The sequence below is a fragment of the Octopus bimaculoides genome, chromosome 5 (assembly GCF_046866305.1).
Source record: "Octopus bimaculoides isolate indiv1 chromosome 5, ASM4686630v1, whole genome shotgun sequence".
NCBI lineage: Eukaryota > Metazoa > Mollusca > Cephalopoda > Octopoda > Octopodidae > Octopus > Octopus bimaculoides.
In genome coordinates this window covers 73099029-73117529 of record NC_142932.1, presented here as the reverse complement: position 1 = coordinate 73117529, position 18501 = coordinate 73099029, and the positions used below count along the sequence as shown (strand labels likewise).

The 18501-nt window shown below is 39.9% G+C and overlaps 1 protein-coding gene across 2 annotated transcripts in view; it reads right to left on the bottom strand.

The window, feature by feature from the left end:
- Nucleotides 1-18501, bottom strand: part of LOC106884300 (DNA polymerase epsilon catalytic subunit A) — a 126685-nt gene that overhangs the window by 103550 nt on the left and 4634 nt on the right. Inside the window, exons 2-8 of one of the 2 annotated variants that reach the window (XM_089352401.1) lie at nucleotides 15740-16007; nucleotides 9262-9416; nucleotides 7789-7863; nucleotides 7058-7190; nucleotides 6179-6286; nucleotides 4676-4786; nucleotides 3542-3627 (exon numbers count right to left, since the gene is read on the bottom strand). In XM_089352401.1, the coding sequence (XP_089208527.1) occupies nucleotides 3542-3627; nucleotides 4676-4786; nucleotides 6179-6286; nucleotides 7058-7190; nucleotides 7789-7863; nucleotides 9262-9416; nucleotides 15740-15907 (836 nt within the window). In that variant the 5' untranslated portion in view covers nucleotides 15908-16007. The remainder of the gene's footprint in view (nucleotides 1-3541; nucleotides 3628-4675; nucleotides 4787-6178; nucleotides 6287-7057; nucleotides 7191-7788; nucleotides 7864-9261; nucleotides 9417-15739; nucleotides 16008-18501) is intronic. The other variant, XM_089352402.1, reaches the window with a different exon arrangement.

Below are 18501 nucleotides of genomic sequence, written 5' to 3'. Positions count from 1 at the left end.
ATCACCAGCAGAAGTAGGAGCTCTCTGAACTTCGCCCAGGCTATTCTTATTCTAGCAGCTACACTTTCAGAGCATCCACCCCCGCTACTGACTTGGTCCCCTAGGTAACAGAAACTATCAACTACTTGTTTTTCTCCCTGGAATGTGACAGAAGCTGTTCTCTGCACATTTTCAGTGTTTATTGCTCCTGAGCATCTGCCATGCCACATACAAAAACTATCTTGCTAGTTAGCCTTCCTTTGATATTGCTGCACCTCTTATGTGTCCATAGCTTACACTGGGTACATCTGATGGAGTTTCTACCTACACTGTTTCTACAGATCGAGCAGGGCTATCTACCTGAAGGGATTTGTGGTTTGTTTGCCTTCCTACTTATTAAGACTTTGGTTTTAGCTAAGTTGAATCTAAGGCCCTTCAATTCTAATCCTTGCTTTCATACCTGAAACTTCTCTAGTACTGATAGTGACTCAGCAATTAGAGCAAGGTCATCAGCATAGAGGAGCTCCCAGAGGCATCCTGTTTTGAATTCCTCTGTTATTGCCAGGAGGACTATGATGAATAATTGGGGGCTGAGGACTGATCCTTGGTGGACCCCTATCCCTACCCGGAATTCTTCACTGTACTCATTGCCAACCCTCACCTTACTGACAGCATCCTTGTACATGACTTGCACAGCTCTCACTAACCATTCATCTATCCCTAGTTTCCTCATTGACCACCAGATAAGGGATCGGGGGAACCCTGTCAAAGGCTTTTTCCATGTCAACAAAAGCCAGGTACAAAGGTTTATATTTGGCTAGTTATTTCTCTTGCAGCTGTCTTACTTGAAATATAGCATCAGTTATGCTTTTCCCTGGCACGAACCCAAACTGCATCTCATCTAGACTGACTCTCTCCCTAATTAGTTGGACTATGACCCTCACCATGACCTTCATTACCTGATCCAACAACTCGATACCTCTATAATTATTTGTATCTAAAGTGTCACCTTTACCTTTGTAGCAGTTGACTATGGTGCTGCTACACCAGTCATTAGGTATGACTCCTTCATGTATCACCTGGTCAACTATATAGGTGACTAGGCTATAGCCGACACCGCCAGATATTTTGAGCATCTCTGCGGTTATTCCTGATGGGCTGGGGTGGCTTTCCCTGTCTTCATACCATTAATTGCTTTATCTACCAAGGTACTGTCAATTTGGATAACTGGTCTGTCTGTTGGGTCGACATTTGGCAGACTCTCTTTCCCCCATTCAATCTATTTATTTAGCAACCTTTCCTAGTGGTATCTTCAACCCTCTCTCTTTGCAGCCTCGTTTAATGCAAGTGAACCATCATCTATGAGGACACATTTCTCTATGACATCACAATTGTCTCACACACACTGTCTTGCAACACGAAATACCTCAAGTCTTTGGTTGTCACACGCAGAACATCGGCAAATTTTTTCTTATCTGCTTCCTCTCTGGCTAAATAAACCTGTCTCCTAGCAGTCTGATACAATTCCCTGCTACCACCGTTCTTCCAGTCCTTCCAAGCCTGTTTCTTTTCCCTAATAGCCTTGTCAACAACATTGTTCCACCACCACGTTACCTTGAGTCGAGAGGGGACTTTGCACCATCCACATATCTAGTCAGTGGCCCTCAGCAGGTTGTCCCATAGAAACCTCCAGTTGTCTTCCACATCATGTGATGCTATATCCCGCTCTATTTTGTCAAAAGTTTTGAGTAATATGTCTCTAAATCTCTGTCCATTTACAGGATCTTTAAGCTTCCAGACCCTTCTCCTCCATGCTGGTCATCTTCTGGGCATCCATTTAGCCCTGATCCTGAAGTCACTAACTACTAGTCTATGTTGTGGAGTACATTCTTCACCTGGGAAGGTTTTGGCATTTATAAGCAGCCATCTTTCCCTTTTTCTGGCGAGGATGTAGTCAATTTGGCTAGTGTGTCTGCCAGAATGGTAGGTGATTAGGTGACTGTCAAGTTTCCTGAAGTTAGTATTGCAAACCATCAAATCATTTGCATCGTAGAACTCCAGCAGCCTGGTTCCCTCCTCATTGCAGGAACCAAAACCATAGCCTCCATGTACGCCATGGAAGCCACCTGCATGTTCTCCAACATGTCCATTGAAGTCACCAGCCACAAAGAGAAGGTCCTTGTCATTCATCAACGAGGTAGTCTGCAAGAAGGTGTCATAAAATCAGTCTTTCTGTCCATCAGGTAGCCCCGGATGAGGGGCATAGGCCGAGATAATGGTTGCTAACCCATGATGTAACACTAATCTAATCTTAAGTATTCTATTGCATACTCTACCTCGATTACCTTATATACACACGCACAGCAATTCTACATAGTAGTGAGATGTGGGCCATGAATGCCTAGGACATGCAAAGGCTACAGGGGAATGAGGTTAGTATGCTCCACAGGATGTATAATGTAAGTGTACATGCTTGACAGAGTGCTAGAGCATTGAGAAAAAAGCTAGGTAAATGAGGAATTAGATGCAGTGTGCAAGAGAGAAAACTGCACTGGTTTGGTCATGTGATGCCGATGAATGCCAACAGCTCCATAAAGAAGTGCCAATCTCTCAGAGTGGATGGAACTCATGGAAAAAGGAGACCCAGGAAGATATGGGATGAGGTACTGAAGGACAACCTCAGGATGCTGAACCTTTCAGACAAGATAACAAAGGACGGAGATACCTGGAACTTTGCTATGTACAAGAAGACTCGTCCTCTACAGCAGAAATGTTAAAGTCACTCCTCCTGGTGAAGAGGATTGGTCTGCAAGTGTCCTGTGTCAGTGCCATGTAAAAAGTACTCATGCTGATGCCACGTAAGACAACTCAAGCTGGTGTCATGTTAAAAGCACCCAGTACACACTGTAAATGTGTAAGATCTCTCCGGAAGTCATCAAATGCTCACAAGCTTTCTTCCAGTCAGAAGAAAATCAAATACAAACCCATTCAACCCTCCTCCTCATCCTACCAGGTCCAAAATTTCTGCTTTGTAACAATCTACGGGTCTGGAGAAACAAGAGTTACAAGAGTGAAGGTACAATGGGAAAAGGGAGGATGGTCATACTTGGAACACATTTGATTTTAATCCATTTAATCAAAATTGACCTGGGATTAAACAAAAAAGACTGAGTCATCAAGGTTACTCTTATGTGATCAATTAATCTGCTAAAAGTAGCAGCTAAACCCACCTCAAATTACATATTAACATATTATAAATGGAAGTCACAGATCTAATAATGCATTTCTAGATATATCAGCCTGATCAGGATTGATCTCGAACTAAACAACAACAACAACAGATCTGAGTTGAGTTAGCAGTTAAATCAACTTCAAATGACATTTTGTCACCTTAAAAGAGCAAGGCCCACATCTGGTAATCTGATAGTACAGTTCAAGATATATTATGTCAGAATATAAGATAAATTTTTTTATATTTGGGACCCCTTCGATCATTGGTTTGATGGACTATGGTTGACTTGGGGCTAAACAAGAACAATTAAAACAAATTAAAATAACATACCAATCAAAAAAGTCTCCGTTGTAGGTGACAAAAATATGAGGCTTTGATTCCAAAATATGGTCAAAGAATCTTTGAATAAGACTCAGCTAAATTAAGGAGAAAGAGAGAAGAAATACATCAATAAAAATACAAAATATATATAGAACACATAAAACATCATTATTATCATTAAACGTCTGTTGTCTATGCCGGCATGGGTTGGACAGTTTGACCAGGGCTGGTAAGCTGAGGGGCTGCACCAGACTCCAGTCTGATTTGGCAAAGTTTCTACAGCCGAATATGCTTCCTAATGCTAACCACTCTGAGAGTGTAATGGGTGCTTGTGTGTGCCACAGGCACGGGTGCTGGTTGCATAACACCAGTATCTATTATGACTATGATTTCACTTGGCTTGGCGGGTCTTCTACTCAAGCATAGCATATTGCTGAAGGTGAAGGTCTCAGTTATTTGTCATTGCCTCTGTAAGGCCCAATGCTTGAAAGATGCTTCTTACATGCAACCAGCACAGGTGTTGGTTACATGACACCAGCACAGGTCCTGCCATGGGTTGGATGGCTTGACAGAAACTGTCATGGCCAGGGGCTGCACCAGGTTCCATAGTCTGTTTTGGCTTGGTTTCTATAGTTGGATGCCCTTCTTAATGCCAACCACTCCAAAGAGTGTACCAGGTGCTTTTTACATGGTGCCATAACCATTGCTTTTATGTGGAACCAGCACCCACACCAATGCTTTTTACGTGGCACCAGCACCCACACCAATGCTTTTTACGTGGCACCAGCACCCACACTAATGCTTTTTACATGGCACCTTTGTTTTAGGATCTTAATTCTGTTGTGGTGGGCTGGTCTTCTTAAGTACACCAATGTGCCGTGCGCACGTGTGTGTGTGTGTTTGTGTGAACTTGTGTTGACATTGCTTAATAATTGTACATAAGTGTTACTGCCATACAAATGATGTCATCAATTTCCAGTCTTAGGAAATATTGCTTTATTTGGAAGCCAGTGGGGGTTGTTTATAAGACCATCCAATGGCTGAAAAATAAATTCTGTCTGAGCCATGAAAAAATGGAAAAGTGTGTTGATGATGATGATGACGACAACTAATTAGCAGTTTCTTTCAGAAAACAAAACATACCTCATCTGGTTCGTTAAATATGATAAATGGTCCTTCAAATTCAGGCCTAGGAGTGTACTCAAAGTCCTCTATGTCCATTGAAACAATTTCTCTGTTTGTAATAAGATAACCCTAGAAATGAAATCAAAAACTCCAAAATTATTTCACATCATAAGTCACAAGTCTAAGCCATCCAATCCATGCTAGCATGGAAAATGGACGTTAATATATATATATTTATATAAAAATATATATCTGGGGAGGGGAGGGTGAGACATACATTTGGGGATTATGTCTGTGCAGTTATATGTAGTTTGTAGCAGTTTAACAAAGTGATATAAAATGAAAAGAGATTTCTTGTTGGATTAGATTTTAATGTTTAATAAGGTAGGCAGACAGATAGGTGTGTGGATGAGAGGTTGGGTGGATAATGAATGAATAGACAGATATAAATAGTGAGGCAGATATGTAGTCAGTTAGTCAGACAAATAAGTTGGTAAGGAAATGAAAAATACAAAGTAGGAAGGGGAAGTGATGGGTGTACAAACATAGAATAACATGACAGAATCATAAAATAGTAAAAGTGATAGATTGCTAGATGGGTGAGAGAGTGAATAAAGAAATAGACAGACAGATAAATAGAATATCATAAGTTACATCATCATCATCATCATCATCATCATCGTTTAACGTCCGCTTTCCATGCTAGCATGGGTTGGACGATTTGACTGAGGACTGGTGAAACCGGATGGCAACACCAGGCTCCAGTCTGATTTGGCAGAGTTTCTACAGCTGGATGCCCTTCCTAACGCCAACCACTCAGAGAGTGTAGTGGGTGCTTTTACGTGTCACCCGCACGAAAACGGCCACGCTCGAAATGGTGTCTTTTATGTGCCACCCGCACAAGCCAGTCCAGGGGCACTGGCAACGATCTCGCTCGAAAATCCTACAGGAGCCAGTCAGGCGGTACTGGCAACGGCCACGCTCAAAATGGTGCATCTCATGTGCCACCCGCACAAGAACCAGTCCAGGGGCACTGGCAACGATCTTACTTGGCTTGCCGGGTCTTCTCACGCACAGCCCATTTCCAAAGGTCTCGGTCCGTAGTCATCGCCTCGGTGAGGCCCAATGTACGAAGGTCTTGCCTCACCACCTCAGCCCAGGTCTTCCTGGGCCTACCTCTTCCACGGGTTCCCTCAACTGTTAGGGTGTGGCACTTTTTCACGCAGCTATCCTCCTCCATTCTCACCACATGTCCATACCAGCGCAATCGTCTCTCTTGCACGCCACAACTGATGCTTCTAATGTTCAGCTTTTCTCTCAAGATACTTACACTCTGACGGGTATTCACATAATTTAATTTAGCCCGTTGTATATGTGCAAGTATATGTATGTGTATGCATGTGTATTACTGAACTAGTAAGTTACAATTGTTATTGTACTAGTATCATACAATTAGGATGGAACTAGTAAGACACACAAGCAATAATAAATCTCAACCATAAGCAAAATTTCTGATATTACCTGACCATCAATCATATATGAGATCATCATAATTTGATCAGTCTGGGAGTCAGGAAACTTCAAGGGCAGTTTAGTTGTTTCAATATCATATGCAAAAACAACAGGATCCTAAAATGACAAAATACAAAAATAAAAAAATAGTATTCTACTATTCTATAAGTGAAATGTCACCCTCAAACAACATCCTACAACCATTTTAAAAGAATACATCAGATAATGAAGCCTGGATTACACTCATCATCATCATGTTTACATTGGCTTTTACATGCTAGTGTGGGCTGGATGGATCACATCAACATGGCTCAAATCAGTTTTTACTCATTTAGAGATTGTCAGCACCAGAGTTATTTTTGCACCAATACATAGAAGAGAGAATCAAGAAAGAGGACTGTTCCTGAAATAAAGAATATATGAATCAGATCTGCTTGGGCTCTCACTAGCTTTATGGTTGATACACTTGGATGCTCCAGATGGCTTTCAGTGGCAGCTAGATGCAGAAAATAACCAGTTTTTAACTTTATGGCAACTTCCCCCAGTTGACCAAAGTACAGCAGAAAGATGAGCGCAGCTTATTGGACTGTTTGCAATACTTGGGTCTGCCTTTCATCTAGGTCATATTCTGGTTCCTGACTGAAGGACGGATAAACTATAGGTTCTCTGTTTTCTTGTGCCTCTTTTAAAAAAGTGCTCAGGAACACAATCTCAATATTATGAAAATCGATAGGAAAATTAATTTCACCTTATGGAATTTTGCATTAAGGCCATATTTTCAAGAAAACATTACTGCCATTGAACAAGTGATTCCTGTATTTCATTTAAAATATCACCACAAAATGGTTTATGTCCAATTAATCAAAACCTAAAAAAAGGAGATCTTACAGGTCGGTCAACAAGATCATCACGTAGTTTAATATCTGGAGAAGCTGACCCATGTCCTTGCACTGTATACCAATGACCAACAAATATCTTCAAGTCAATTGAAACTCGTACGTGATAAGGTACATCATGCTCCCTGCAAAAAAAAAAAAAAAATAATAATAATAATCCTTTCTTCTACAGGCACAAAACTGGAAATTTTTTTAGGGGAGTGGTTAGTCAATTACATTGACCCAATGCTCAACTAGTACTTATTTTATTGACTCAGAAGAGATGATAGACAAAACCTATTTCAGTGGAATTTGAACTTAGAATGTAAAATAAGAATAAATGCCACGGTAATGATTCTGCCAGCTCACTGTCTTAATAATAAGTCTTTCTAACTTTGGCATAAGCCAGCAATTTTAGAGGGAGGAGGTTAACCGATTACATCAACCCAGGTATTTGAGTGGCATATATGAGATCAATAACGTGTATATATATAATCATCATTTAGTGCCTGCTTTCCATGCTGGCATGGGTTAGACGGTTTAACTGGAACAGATAAGCTGGAGAGCTGTACCAGGTTCCAGTCTGATTTGGCATGACCTCTACAGCTGGATGCCTTTCCTAATGCCAACCACTCCAAGAGTGTAGTGGGTGCCTGTTCTGTGTCACTGGCATAGGTGCCCTTTACATGTCACTAACATGGGTGCCATTTGTATGTATATATATAAGATCAAAATATGTCCTACCTTATATCAATGATGTTGTCCATTTGTTCTGTGAGTTTCTTTGAAATACATTTAGGAGCCACATCAGCATTATGTCTGTAACAAAGCCATTACATTGTAATTAACCAATCAGCAAATATGAATTAAATAACATCATCATCGTTTTACATTTGGTAATCATATTGGGATATATTGTATAGGTTATCATGATTTGAGACAGTTCTTATTCAGAGTTACTGCTTTTGGACTTTCCACTTTTGGTATGGTCTCTACCTTCTCAACACCAATCTCAGTATATTTCTAACTTAACTTCTAAGGAAAATTTAGTTTTAAAAAAAAAAAAAATTAATCCTCTATTTTCCCTACTAGTAAAATACAAGTGAGATATAACCTCAAATTTAGACATTATTGTATAATTTCTTAGCTGAAGAGTCAAATACATTCCCCACATAAAGTACTGAATACCTTGTATAGTAGATATAAAACCAAATGCATTACACTGTTAGGAAGGATGGTCAACCTGAAGTTTTTATTAATGAGACTTAATCAGAGAAAAGGAAGTAACTATGACCTTCTACAGGGCCTCCAAGATTGATAGGAGGAAGGAAGTTATCCTCAGACTAATGATACAGTCAAAATGCTTGCAATAGAGCGGACTCTACTCATGGGCCAGATGGTAGTGGTAAAGCAGGAGATAGTTCTATATTCTCAGTATGAACTTGGTATAATAACTGCTATTACACAGATCTTTCTAGAAACAATGTTTTCTATTTAACCCTTGTGACACCAACCTACCTCAAATCACACCTGGTTCTACAATATAAAATTCCTGTTTTAAATTGATTTAAATTAAAACATTTTATCAAATTTCCATGTTAAATTATGCTCCAAACACCAGCTTAATAATAACAAAAATGTTTTACTAAATTCTTCATTACTTTCAAAATTAATTAAAACAAAAGTAGTGTATTTCTACAGAAATATGGTAACAAAAAGGTCAATGAAAAAAAAAAAAAATTCTAATTTAGGAATAAAACTAGGAATTTTGAGGTGAGGAGTTTAGTCAATATCATCAATCCCAGTATTTAGTTGGTATTTCATTTTACTGACTGTAAAAGGATGAAAGGCAAAGTTGTCCCTGGCAGGGACTGAACCAGAATGTAATGAGCTAGAAGCAGCAGCAGAAATACCACAATGATACTTTAATGATTCTGCCATCTTGCTTAGTATTCAGGTTACTTTGTCAAATATAATGCTTATTTATTTACATAGCTTTGAATTAAGTATGCACTATCTCATAGCTTCAAGGACATTATAGAATAAGTGTGAGAGACCAGACCAGGTTGGTTCAAACAAAAACAATAAGTAGAATATTTGGGCTAAAGATAGCCAGTTTAAATCCAAAAGGGTTAAAGTTTAATAATAATAATGATACAACATTTTACTTTTATCAATAGTCAGATCAATGAAAGAATTAAACTGGAAAATAAGTACGTGGTTAGCATTGCAGTATAAACATCTTGAGATTTCCTTTCTTCTCTGTTCTTTCTCACAACAGGATTGATTTCTTTCTTTACTTTTATCAAATCTTCAACACTGAGAAATGATAATTTCAGATAGGTTCTTTTGAGGCCTACCAAGTGGTTGTGCTAGAAAGGTAAAAAAAAAACAAAAACCGACAAACATCATTATATTTTTAATATTAATAAAATATTTCAAAAAATCTAAATTAAATTAAGCTGGTCTTAATACAAGATAAACATTTGTTATAATTTCTAACAAATAGAAATCCAACAGTCACTAAAATTTGTTTGCTTTATGTGTTATTCCATGCTAGTATGGGTTAGATGAATATATATTGCTGAAGTAGTACTTTTAGAGCCAGATGCCCTTCCTCTTGCTGCAACCCTGTTTTTCAGATATGGAGAGTGGGGTTCATTCTGCTCAGCTTGCAAACAATTTGTTGACAAGGAAATGACAAAAGACAAAAAAATGAGATGGTTGGATAATATCCCTAGTCTCTGTTGGTCACACTTGGGAATTCAGCAGGAAAGTTTAATAATGGTTGTTTCTGATAGGGCAATATGGAGGTACCTGAGGGGTCTAACCATCAACTCTCTCAGGAATAGGAGACAGTGAAAATGATTGGATGTGTATTATATAACATCTATCCATAATCGTCATCATTTAACGTCCACTTTCCATGCTGGCTTGGGTTGGACGGTTTGACAGGAGCTGGCTAGGCAGAAGACTGCACCAGGCTTCAGTGTCTGTTTTGGTATGGTTTATGATGGCTGGATGCCCTTCCTGACACCAACCACTCTGCAGAGTGGGCTGAGTGCTTTTTACATGGCACCAGCACAGGAGGTCAGTTTTGGCATGGCTTTTACTGCTGGATGCCCTTCCAAATGCCAAACTTAACAGTGAGGACTGGATGCTTTTTACATGGTACCAGCACTGGCAGGTTAACCAAGTAAATTGCAAGACAAAGATCCTTTGAGAGGAGAGGGGGCATTGGAGGAGGTGATCTTGTGCCAGATCATGAAAGGTCAGAGTGTGACAGAGAGACAGAAACAGGTGTCTTGCTGTAGAGGAGGTACATGGTTATCTGGTGAGAGAGAGAGAAAGATATCAAGAACGAGGATAGAAACAAGTGTGTTGTTGTAAAGGAGAAACATGGTTACCAAGCCAGAGGGAAGAGCAAGGGAAAGAGAGAGAGAGAGAGTGTGAGAGAGAGTGTGAGAGAGAGATGTGGTGAAGTGTCAGGGCATGTTTATAAGGAACGGAGATCAGAATATAAATGGGATGGTAGAGTAGAGCAAGAGAGAGATAGATGGTAATGAAGTGCCCCAGCATACCCTCAAGGTACAGGGGTCAGAATATAAATAGCAGGGTATTGTCAAAGGTGCATGAGTAGGGAGTAGAGACTTCACATGGATATCATCATCATCATCATCATCATCATCGTTTAACGTCCGCTTTCCATGCTAGCATGGGTTGGACGATTTGACTGAGGACTGGTGAAACCGGATGGCAACACCAGGCTCCAATCTAATTTGGCAGAGTTTCTACAGCTGGATGCCCTTCCTAACGCCAACCACTCAGAGAGTGTAGTGGGTGCTTTTACGTGTCACCCGCACGAAAACGGCCACGCTCGAAATGGTGTCTTTTATGTGCCACCCGCACAAGCCAGTCCAGGGGCACTGGCAACGATCTCACTCGAAAATCCTACGGGAGCCAGTCAGGCGGTACTGGCAACGGCCACGCTCAAAATGGTGCATCTCATGTGCCACCCGCACAAGAGCCAGTCCAGGGGCACTGGCAACGATCTTACTTGGCTTGCCGGGTCTTCTCACGCACAGCACATTTCCAAAGGTCTCGGTCAGTAGTCATCGTCTCGGTGAGGCCCAATGTACGAAGGTCTTGCCTCACCACCTCAGCCCAGGTCTTCCTGGGCCTACCTCTTCCACGGGTTCCCTCAACTGTTAGGGTGTGGCACTTTTTCACGCAGCAATCCTCATCCATTCTCACCACATGTCCATACCAGCGCAATCGTCTCTCTTGCACACCACAACTGATGCTTCTAATGTTCAGCTTTTCTCTCAAGATACTTACACTCTGACGGGTATTCACATTGACATTACACATCCATATATATATATATATATATATATATATATATATATATATATATATATATATAGGTGCGGGAGTGGCTGTATGGTAAGTAGCTTGCTTACTAACCACATGGTTCTGGGTTCATTCCCACTGCGTGGTACCTTGGGTAAGTGTCTTCTACTATAGCCCTGGGCTGACCAAAGCTTTGTGAGTGGATTTGGTAGACGGAAACCGAAAGAAGCCCATAGTATATATATATATGTGTATGCATGTATGTATATGTTTGTACCCTCCAACATTGCTTGACAACCGATGCTGGTGTGTTTCCGTTCCCCATAACTTAGTGGTTCGGCAAAAGAGACCAATAGAATAAGTACTAGGCTCACAAAGGATAAGTCCTGAGGTTGATTTGCTTGACTAAAAAGGCGGTGCTCCAGCATAACCACAGTCAAATGACTGAAACGAGTAAAAGAATATATACGCACACACATGCATATACATATGAACATCTATATATTAACATAGTTAGGATGTTGGTCTCATGATCACAAGATTGTAGTTTCAAATCCTGACTTGTGCTTTGTCCTTGAGCAAAGCAATTTCAATTCATGTTGCTCCAGCTGCAAGTAATAACTAGATGCAACTTTCTCTCTCAGCATTTGTTACATCCTCAATATTCTGCTGCTTTAGTGAGAAGGCTAAGATCAGTGTCTATGTCTGTCCACAAGTACATGAACACCTAAAAGAATTAGTGGAAGTGTGGTACAATCTACCAGGTCATACTGACTTGCTAGTGACAGTTAAGCTATTTTCCATATCCAAATGATGGGTTCTGTATTGTTTCCATCTACCAAATTCAGACATCAAACATGAACCACAAATGACATGTCTTACACAGATGTTGACCCTATACAAATTACTAGGGTTGTCCATCACTTGGTGTATTTCTTATATACGAAGAATGCATGGATATTGTGTATGCAACCATTTCAGATAACAGCCAAGAAAATATCATCCAGCTGATATCAGCTGTCCACAATCATCAGACAATCATTGGGTTATGTCTTCCATTTATCTTTCCCAACATTCCTACAACTAGCCTCAGTTGATGTTGTGACACAGGATTTGACAGAAAAACTTCCCATTCTTCTGGTTTCAATGTGTGAGTGTAACAAAACAGCAATGTCATATATCAACAGAAAATAACAAGTAATATCTAAAAAAACAAGTCAGTCATCTCCATGGTCCCAGTGGACAAAATGGAAAAGGCATTGCCCCGGATGATAGCAAGGGAGATGTACTGGAACAGCCACTCTGACTCACAGGGATTGCACTTGTGGATAACCGTCTCTGCCTGGATTACAGGAAGCAGGAATGTGAGTCCAGGGGTCGAAAATGCCAGAGATCTCCATTGCCACAGGCTCGACCACAGACCTGTCAGAGAGTAGCAAATACTTTGACAGTTTGCCCTTCTCGGTCTGACAAGCAGTGGAGCCTGGGCTGGTAGCTGAACACATCAAGTTGCCACTAGAGGTGTCACAGGATGTGGCATCCCAGATGAGGGGCCTACCACTGTCAGGCCTATTACCATCCTCTTGGTCCAGCCCCACTGGCTTGAGCTGAGAAAGGAAGCCTACAGCATCTAGGCCATGCTTTATAATCTCAATGTCTATTAGTCAATGAAGTTAGGTAGTAATGGTGTCTTCATTCAACTGATGTTTTATCATATTAATTTTTTAATCTTTTTTGCATTACCATCATTGTTTGGATCAATGCACATCATGTGTTTAATATTGCCTATTGTGTTTCACCATTAACTACCACAAACATGGGATTGACCACTTTTTCTCCAATTCTTCTTATCCAGAGCTGGATTCCTCTTCAATTATCAAACACCAATCGATCACAACAGAAACAATCACATCCAGTTTTCTCTTCCCCCAACCATTCCGTATTACTGAATGAGGTACAGATCTACAACTGCCCACCACCTTCTCTTCAAACAAATCAATTCTTAGGAATTTCATATTATCCTCATAGCCTTCACTTATATTCATCTTTCCATGTTGGCATGGATTGGATGGATTACCATGGTTTCCATCACTTCTAAAATCATAGTTATTGCTGTCCTAGCCAGGTAGAATGTGATGTGGTGTGTGGAGTCCATGTCACACTCAAATGTTCCATTTTTCTTTTACACTTGCTACAGTTGAATGTCCTTTGTATCACCAACTAATTTAGAGAATGTGTTGAGTACATTTTGTATACCAGTAGCATTAAGGACTGTTCAATTCAATGAAGACTAAAGATTCCTCCTACCATACATCAGTTTTCAGTGTTACTGCCCTCATAGATGGGTAACCTGCGATGTGACTTGCAAACTCCATGTCTCACTTGTAGATTCCAGAGTTTCTACTGCTGCATGCTGTTCCTATTACTGACCAATGTTACAGAGCATACTGGATGCATTTCATCATATCACTAACACCAAAGAGGTTGTCCAATGAAAGAAGAGCTGCAAAAACCCCTCTCTACCTTTTTGCTAACCTTTACTGTTCTATAAATAAAAGATTCCTTATTCCATAGGTCTTAGAAAATGCAGGGCAACCAGCCATGTGAATAAGGAATGTAAACGTCACATTATCATGCACACATGTAAATGACAGGCTTCTATTCAATTTCCATCTACCAGTTTTATTCACAAGGTATTGATTGGCTAGTAGCAAGGATTTCAACTGAGGAGATTCTCAATTATTAAAAATGGATCCACTATTAGATATCTGATTTGTAAAAAACACAAAAATGCTAGATTAAAAATAATTTGAAAAGTGCTGCTTGTCAAACCCCACTCTTCTAGATACTGGCGCACCCACATGTATGTGTGTGTGTGTATGATTGTAAATATAAATACACACACATCATCATCTTTTAATATATGTCTTTCATGTTGGTATGCATTGGATGGCTTGACAGGCTTTGACAATTGCATCTTGCTCCAATGTCTGCTTTGGCATGGTTTTTACGGTCGGATGACCTCCCTAATGCCAACCATTTCACAGAGTGTACTGGGTGCTTTCCTTGTAGCACCAGCAGTAGTGAGGTCACTTTGTATCTTGCAAGATTAACACCTACTTCAACTGAATAAGGCAACAGTAGAGGAAGTGTATGCTAGGTGTTGAGAGTTTAAAGCAGTGATTCCCAACACTGAGCATATGTCCCACTAGTGGGGTCTAGAAAAATTGTGGTGGGGAATGGGGTCCCCCATTTTTTTTTTTTTTTAGTGAGACATGTAGTTGTGAAAATCTATATTTTTTTTAGTCAATGATGTACTTCTTTTTGCATTCAGTACTTAAAAGAGTTACTGGAAGATTCTTTTGTATTAAATAACTGTAATGAGATATTAAAAATAAAACTGTTTTTTTAAAACCACCAGTGGGGCATACATTTTTCAGGAAAGTTGTATTGGGGAAATAGGTTGGGAAACACTGGTTTAAGGTATGAAGGAAGGGGCCAAAACCTATTACTTTTTGTAGAAGAGATACATAGCCATATGTACTATACAAGAATAGGTGGGAGTGGTCTGGATGGAACTGGAAAGAGAGATTAAGATGGTAGCGACAGGGTATCAGAATAAATACAACCATTGGTTTTATGTCAATTTTTCCATCCCAGCATGGTGCTGTCAGGATTTTTGAAGCAGTGATCTAACCCTTTAGCATTTTAACTGGCCATATCCAGCCAAAATATTCTGTTTTATGTTCAATGCAGCCAGATCCAACACCTTACACATACCCTATAATGTCAATCTAAAAATAAACATCATGATTAATTCAAAACATTCTGAATAAATAAGCATTACATTTGAGTAATATGAAAGCTAAAGGGTTAAAGCTAGAAACCCTTTCTGATGCCAACCCTTTTTTGTCACCCCTAACAACATGCAGAGATACAGGGTACCTATTCTAAAAACTAAGATACACTACTGTATTTTTATTATTTCTCAAAAACAAAAAAATGTCTTATATCATTAAAAAGAAATATGGTTATGAAAGAGTTAACCAGAACAGACATATATGGCATATTTGAGGAAATACCATTTTTGATGGCAAAGAAGATACATTTTTTTATTTCATAATTAAATAAAATCATCCCAGATCTTATATGTGAAGTTGGGTTTATATTACATGCTTTAATATACTAACAACTTTTTTCTTGAGTATCTGCTGCTGAAACTGGACTGTATCTAATACACCCATGTCTTTTATACCATCAAGTACAGTACTAACAGAATAGCTATTTAATAGGTTCATATTTATACAAAAACTTAACAGTAATATAGATTTTTTTCACTTACCAAATCAAGATCTTCTTTCTTTACAGTTTCCACAGAAGCTATTTTACCAGAGAATCTTTTACTAAGATATGAGGCCACTTCTCTTTCACAGTTCGGCTTGGTGGCAACATAGAAATATGGTTGAAACAGAAGGGTAGCCTGAAAGTAACAATAACCATATTCATTCATGTGTATCTGTGTGAGATGATCATCATCATTTAAGGTCCAGTTTCTTCTGTGCTGGCATGGGTTAAATATTCATCAGGCTCCAATGTTTGCTTTGGATGCCCTTCATAATCCCAATGTGTGAGTGACTGTGTCTGTGTATAAACATTATTGGCTGTCCATTCTCAGTGTATGTGTTTTGCTTGTTAGTTGCAACTTAGCATTGTGTGGATGATTCCCTCAAAGCACTGGTTGTTAAAACACCTAAAAGTCATAGACAACCAAAACAACTTGCCCCTGATCCCATTCAGGAGTGATGGATACCAATATTTCACCATTTTTGTGGTTTATCAACATCATGCACCTGAATTGATCCAGGGGTAAATTGCCATTCTATGGCTACATACAGATAGTGTAAGAACCATTTGCTGGTATACCACAATGATACATACATGAGATTAAATTCAATTATGAATTAAAAGCAGCACTAGTGTTGTAAACATTACTGACTGTACATACTCAATTCGTGTGTTTTGCTTGTTCCCCGATTTGCAGCATTGTGGTACAGTGGGGATGACTCCCTCAAAGCACTGGGTATTAAAACACCTGGAAGTCATAGGCAGGCAAGACAACTTGCTCTTAATATACAGGGTGCTGTGAATATATCATCGTCTATAACACCAACATCTCATCTTAACAGATATTTACCAAAATTACATAAAAATAACTTGAAATACTAAAGAGTAAATTTATTCAATAAAATTGCCATTGGCTTCAACCACAACCTCCAGATGACTTCAGAATCTCCTGCAACTCGTCTGGACAGTCTCCTTGTTTAAGCTGGTGAAGGCTGCCATAATCCCTGCCTTCAGTTCATCTTTGGAGTTACAAGGAGTTTTGTAGGTCTCTCGCTCAACTGTGCCCCACACATAATAATCAAGGGGGTTGCAGTCTGGGGCCAGATGTTAGGAGTCATGTGGCCACAGAAATTGTCTGACAGCCATGACTGGGTTCTCTTGTGTGGGATGGTGCAGAGTCCTGTTGCCAGATATAGGGTCTTACAGCAGTCACTCTCTTGACCCAGGGCAGCACTACCTCCTCCAGGCACTTGATGTAAGCATCCTTGTTGAGTCTTAGGCTGTGTGGGAAGATGATTAGAGAAATAACGTTGCCATCACTAGTGATCACTCCAAACACCATGATGTTGACAGGATGTTTGACTTTTATTACTTTCAGTACATGTCCTCAGATTGCACTGTTTTCCAACTGACACCCAAACACTGAAATGTTAGTGTTGGAGCTTCTGGTGCGAATGCTAAGCAGAACAGCATGTCGTTCCCAAGTTTCTGGCATAGTGAATTGTGTCATGATGCTGATTTTTTCACAGACGGTGCCCAACTGACCCTACTATACTGTGTAGTCGACAAAATCAAAAACAAACAATGTGCATGCACAAAATTAAAAATATAAAATGGCGAAAATTTACCCATTGCACTCTTGTATACGCTCACATGTATATGTATATACATGTATACACACAAAAAAAATGATATTAATAAAAACATTTTAATTAATAATCCTTTCTACTAAAGACATACGTCCTGAAATCTTGGGGGAAGGAACTAGTCAATTACAATGACTCCAGTATTTCACTGGTACTTAATTTATTGACCCTGAAAGGATGAAAGGCAAAGTCAACCTCAGCAGAATTTGAACTCAGAATGTAAAGACAGACAAAACACCGTTAAGCATTTTGTCTGGCATGCTAATGATTCTGCCAGCTCACTGCTTTTTAATTAATAATGTCTTCATTGTTTCAAAAATTGCCATGAAATGTTATTGAAGAAGTTAGATGTAAATTTGAGCCTTGGCTAAATCTAACTATAATGCTACTGTTTAGACCAGTGTTGCCTTCTAGCACTTGTGCTGGTGGCACGTTAGAAAATCATTCGAGCGAGGTCGTTGCCAGTGCTGCTGGACTGGCTCCCGTGCTGTCCATGCTAGCATGGGTTGGATGATTTGACAGAGGACTGGCGAACTAGATGACTGCACCAGGCTCCAATCTGATTTGGCAGAGTTTCTACAGCTGGATGCCCTTCCGAACACCAACCACTCAGAGAGTGTAGTGGGTGCTTTTACGTGCCACCTGCACGAAGGCAAGTCAGGCGGTACTGGCAACGGCCACGCTCAAAATGGTGTATTTTACGTACCACCTGCACAGGAGCCAGTTTGGCGGCACTGGCAACGATCTCGCTCGAATGTCTTTACACATGCCATCCGGCACAAGTGCTAAGAAGGTGATGCTGGGCACAGGTGCCATGATGCTTTCGCTTTCCCCAACAGGTCTTTGCAAGCCGAGTTTCGTGTCCAATGAAGGAGACGACGTTGGCATGGGTGCCAGTCGTGGAATTTAATTCGATTTCGATTTCACTTGCCTCAACAGGTCTTCCCAAGTGGAGTTTAGTGTCCAATGAAGGAAGGTACGCAAAAGTGGGCTGGCTAAGGCCTTAGATTTAGGTCTCACTTGACTTGCCGGGTCTTCTCATATGAAGAACAAATTATAATCTAAGGCTTTTCTATATAAAATGGTATTATAAACACGAATTTGAGACAGAAAA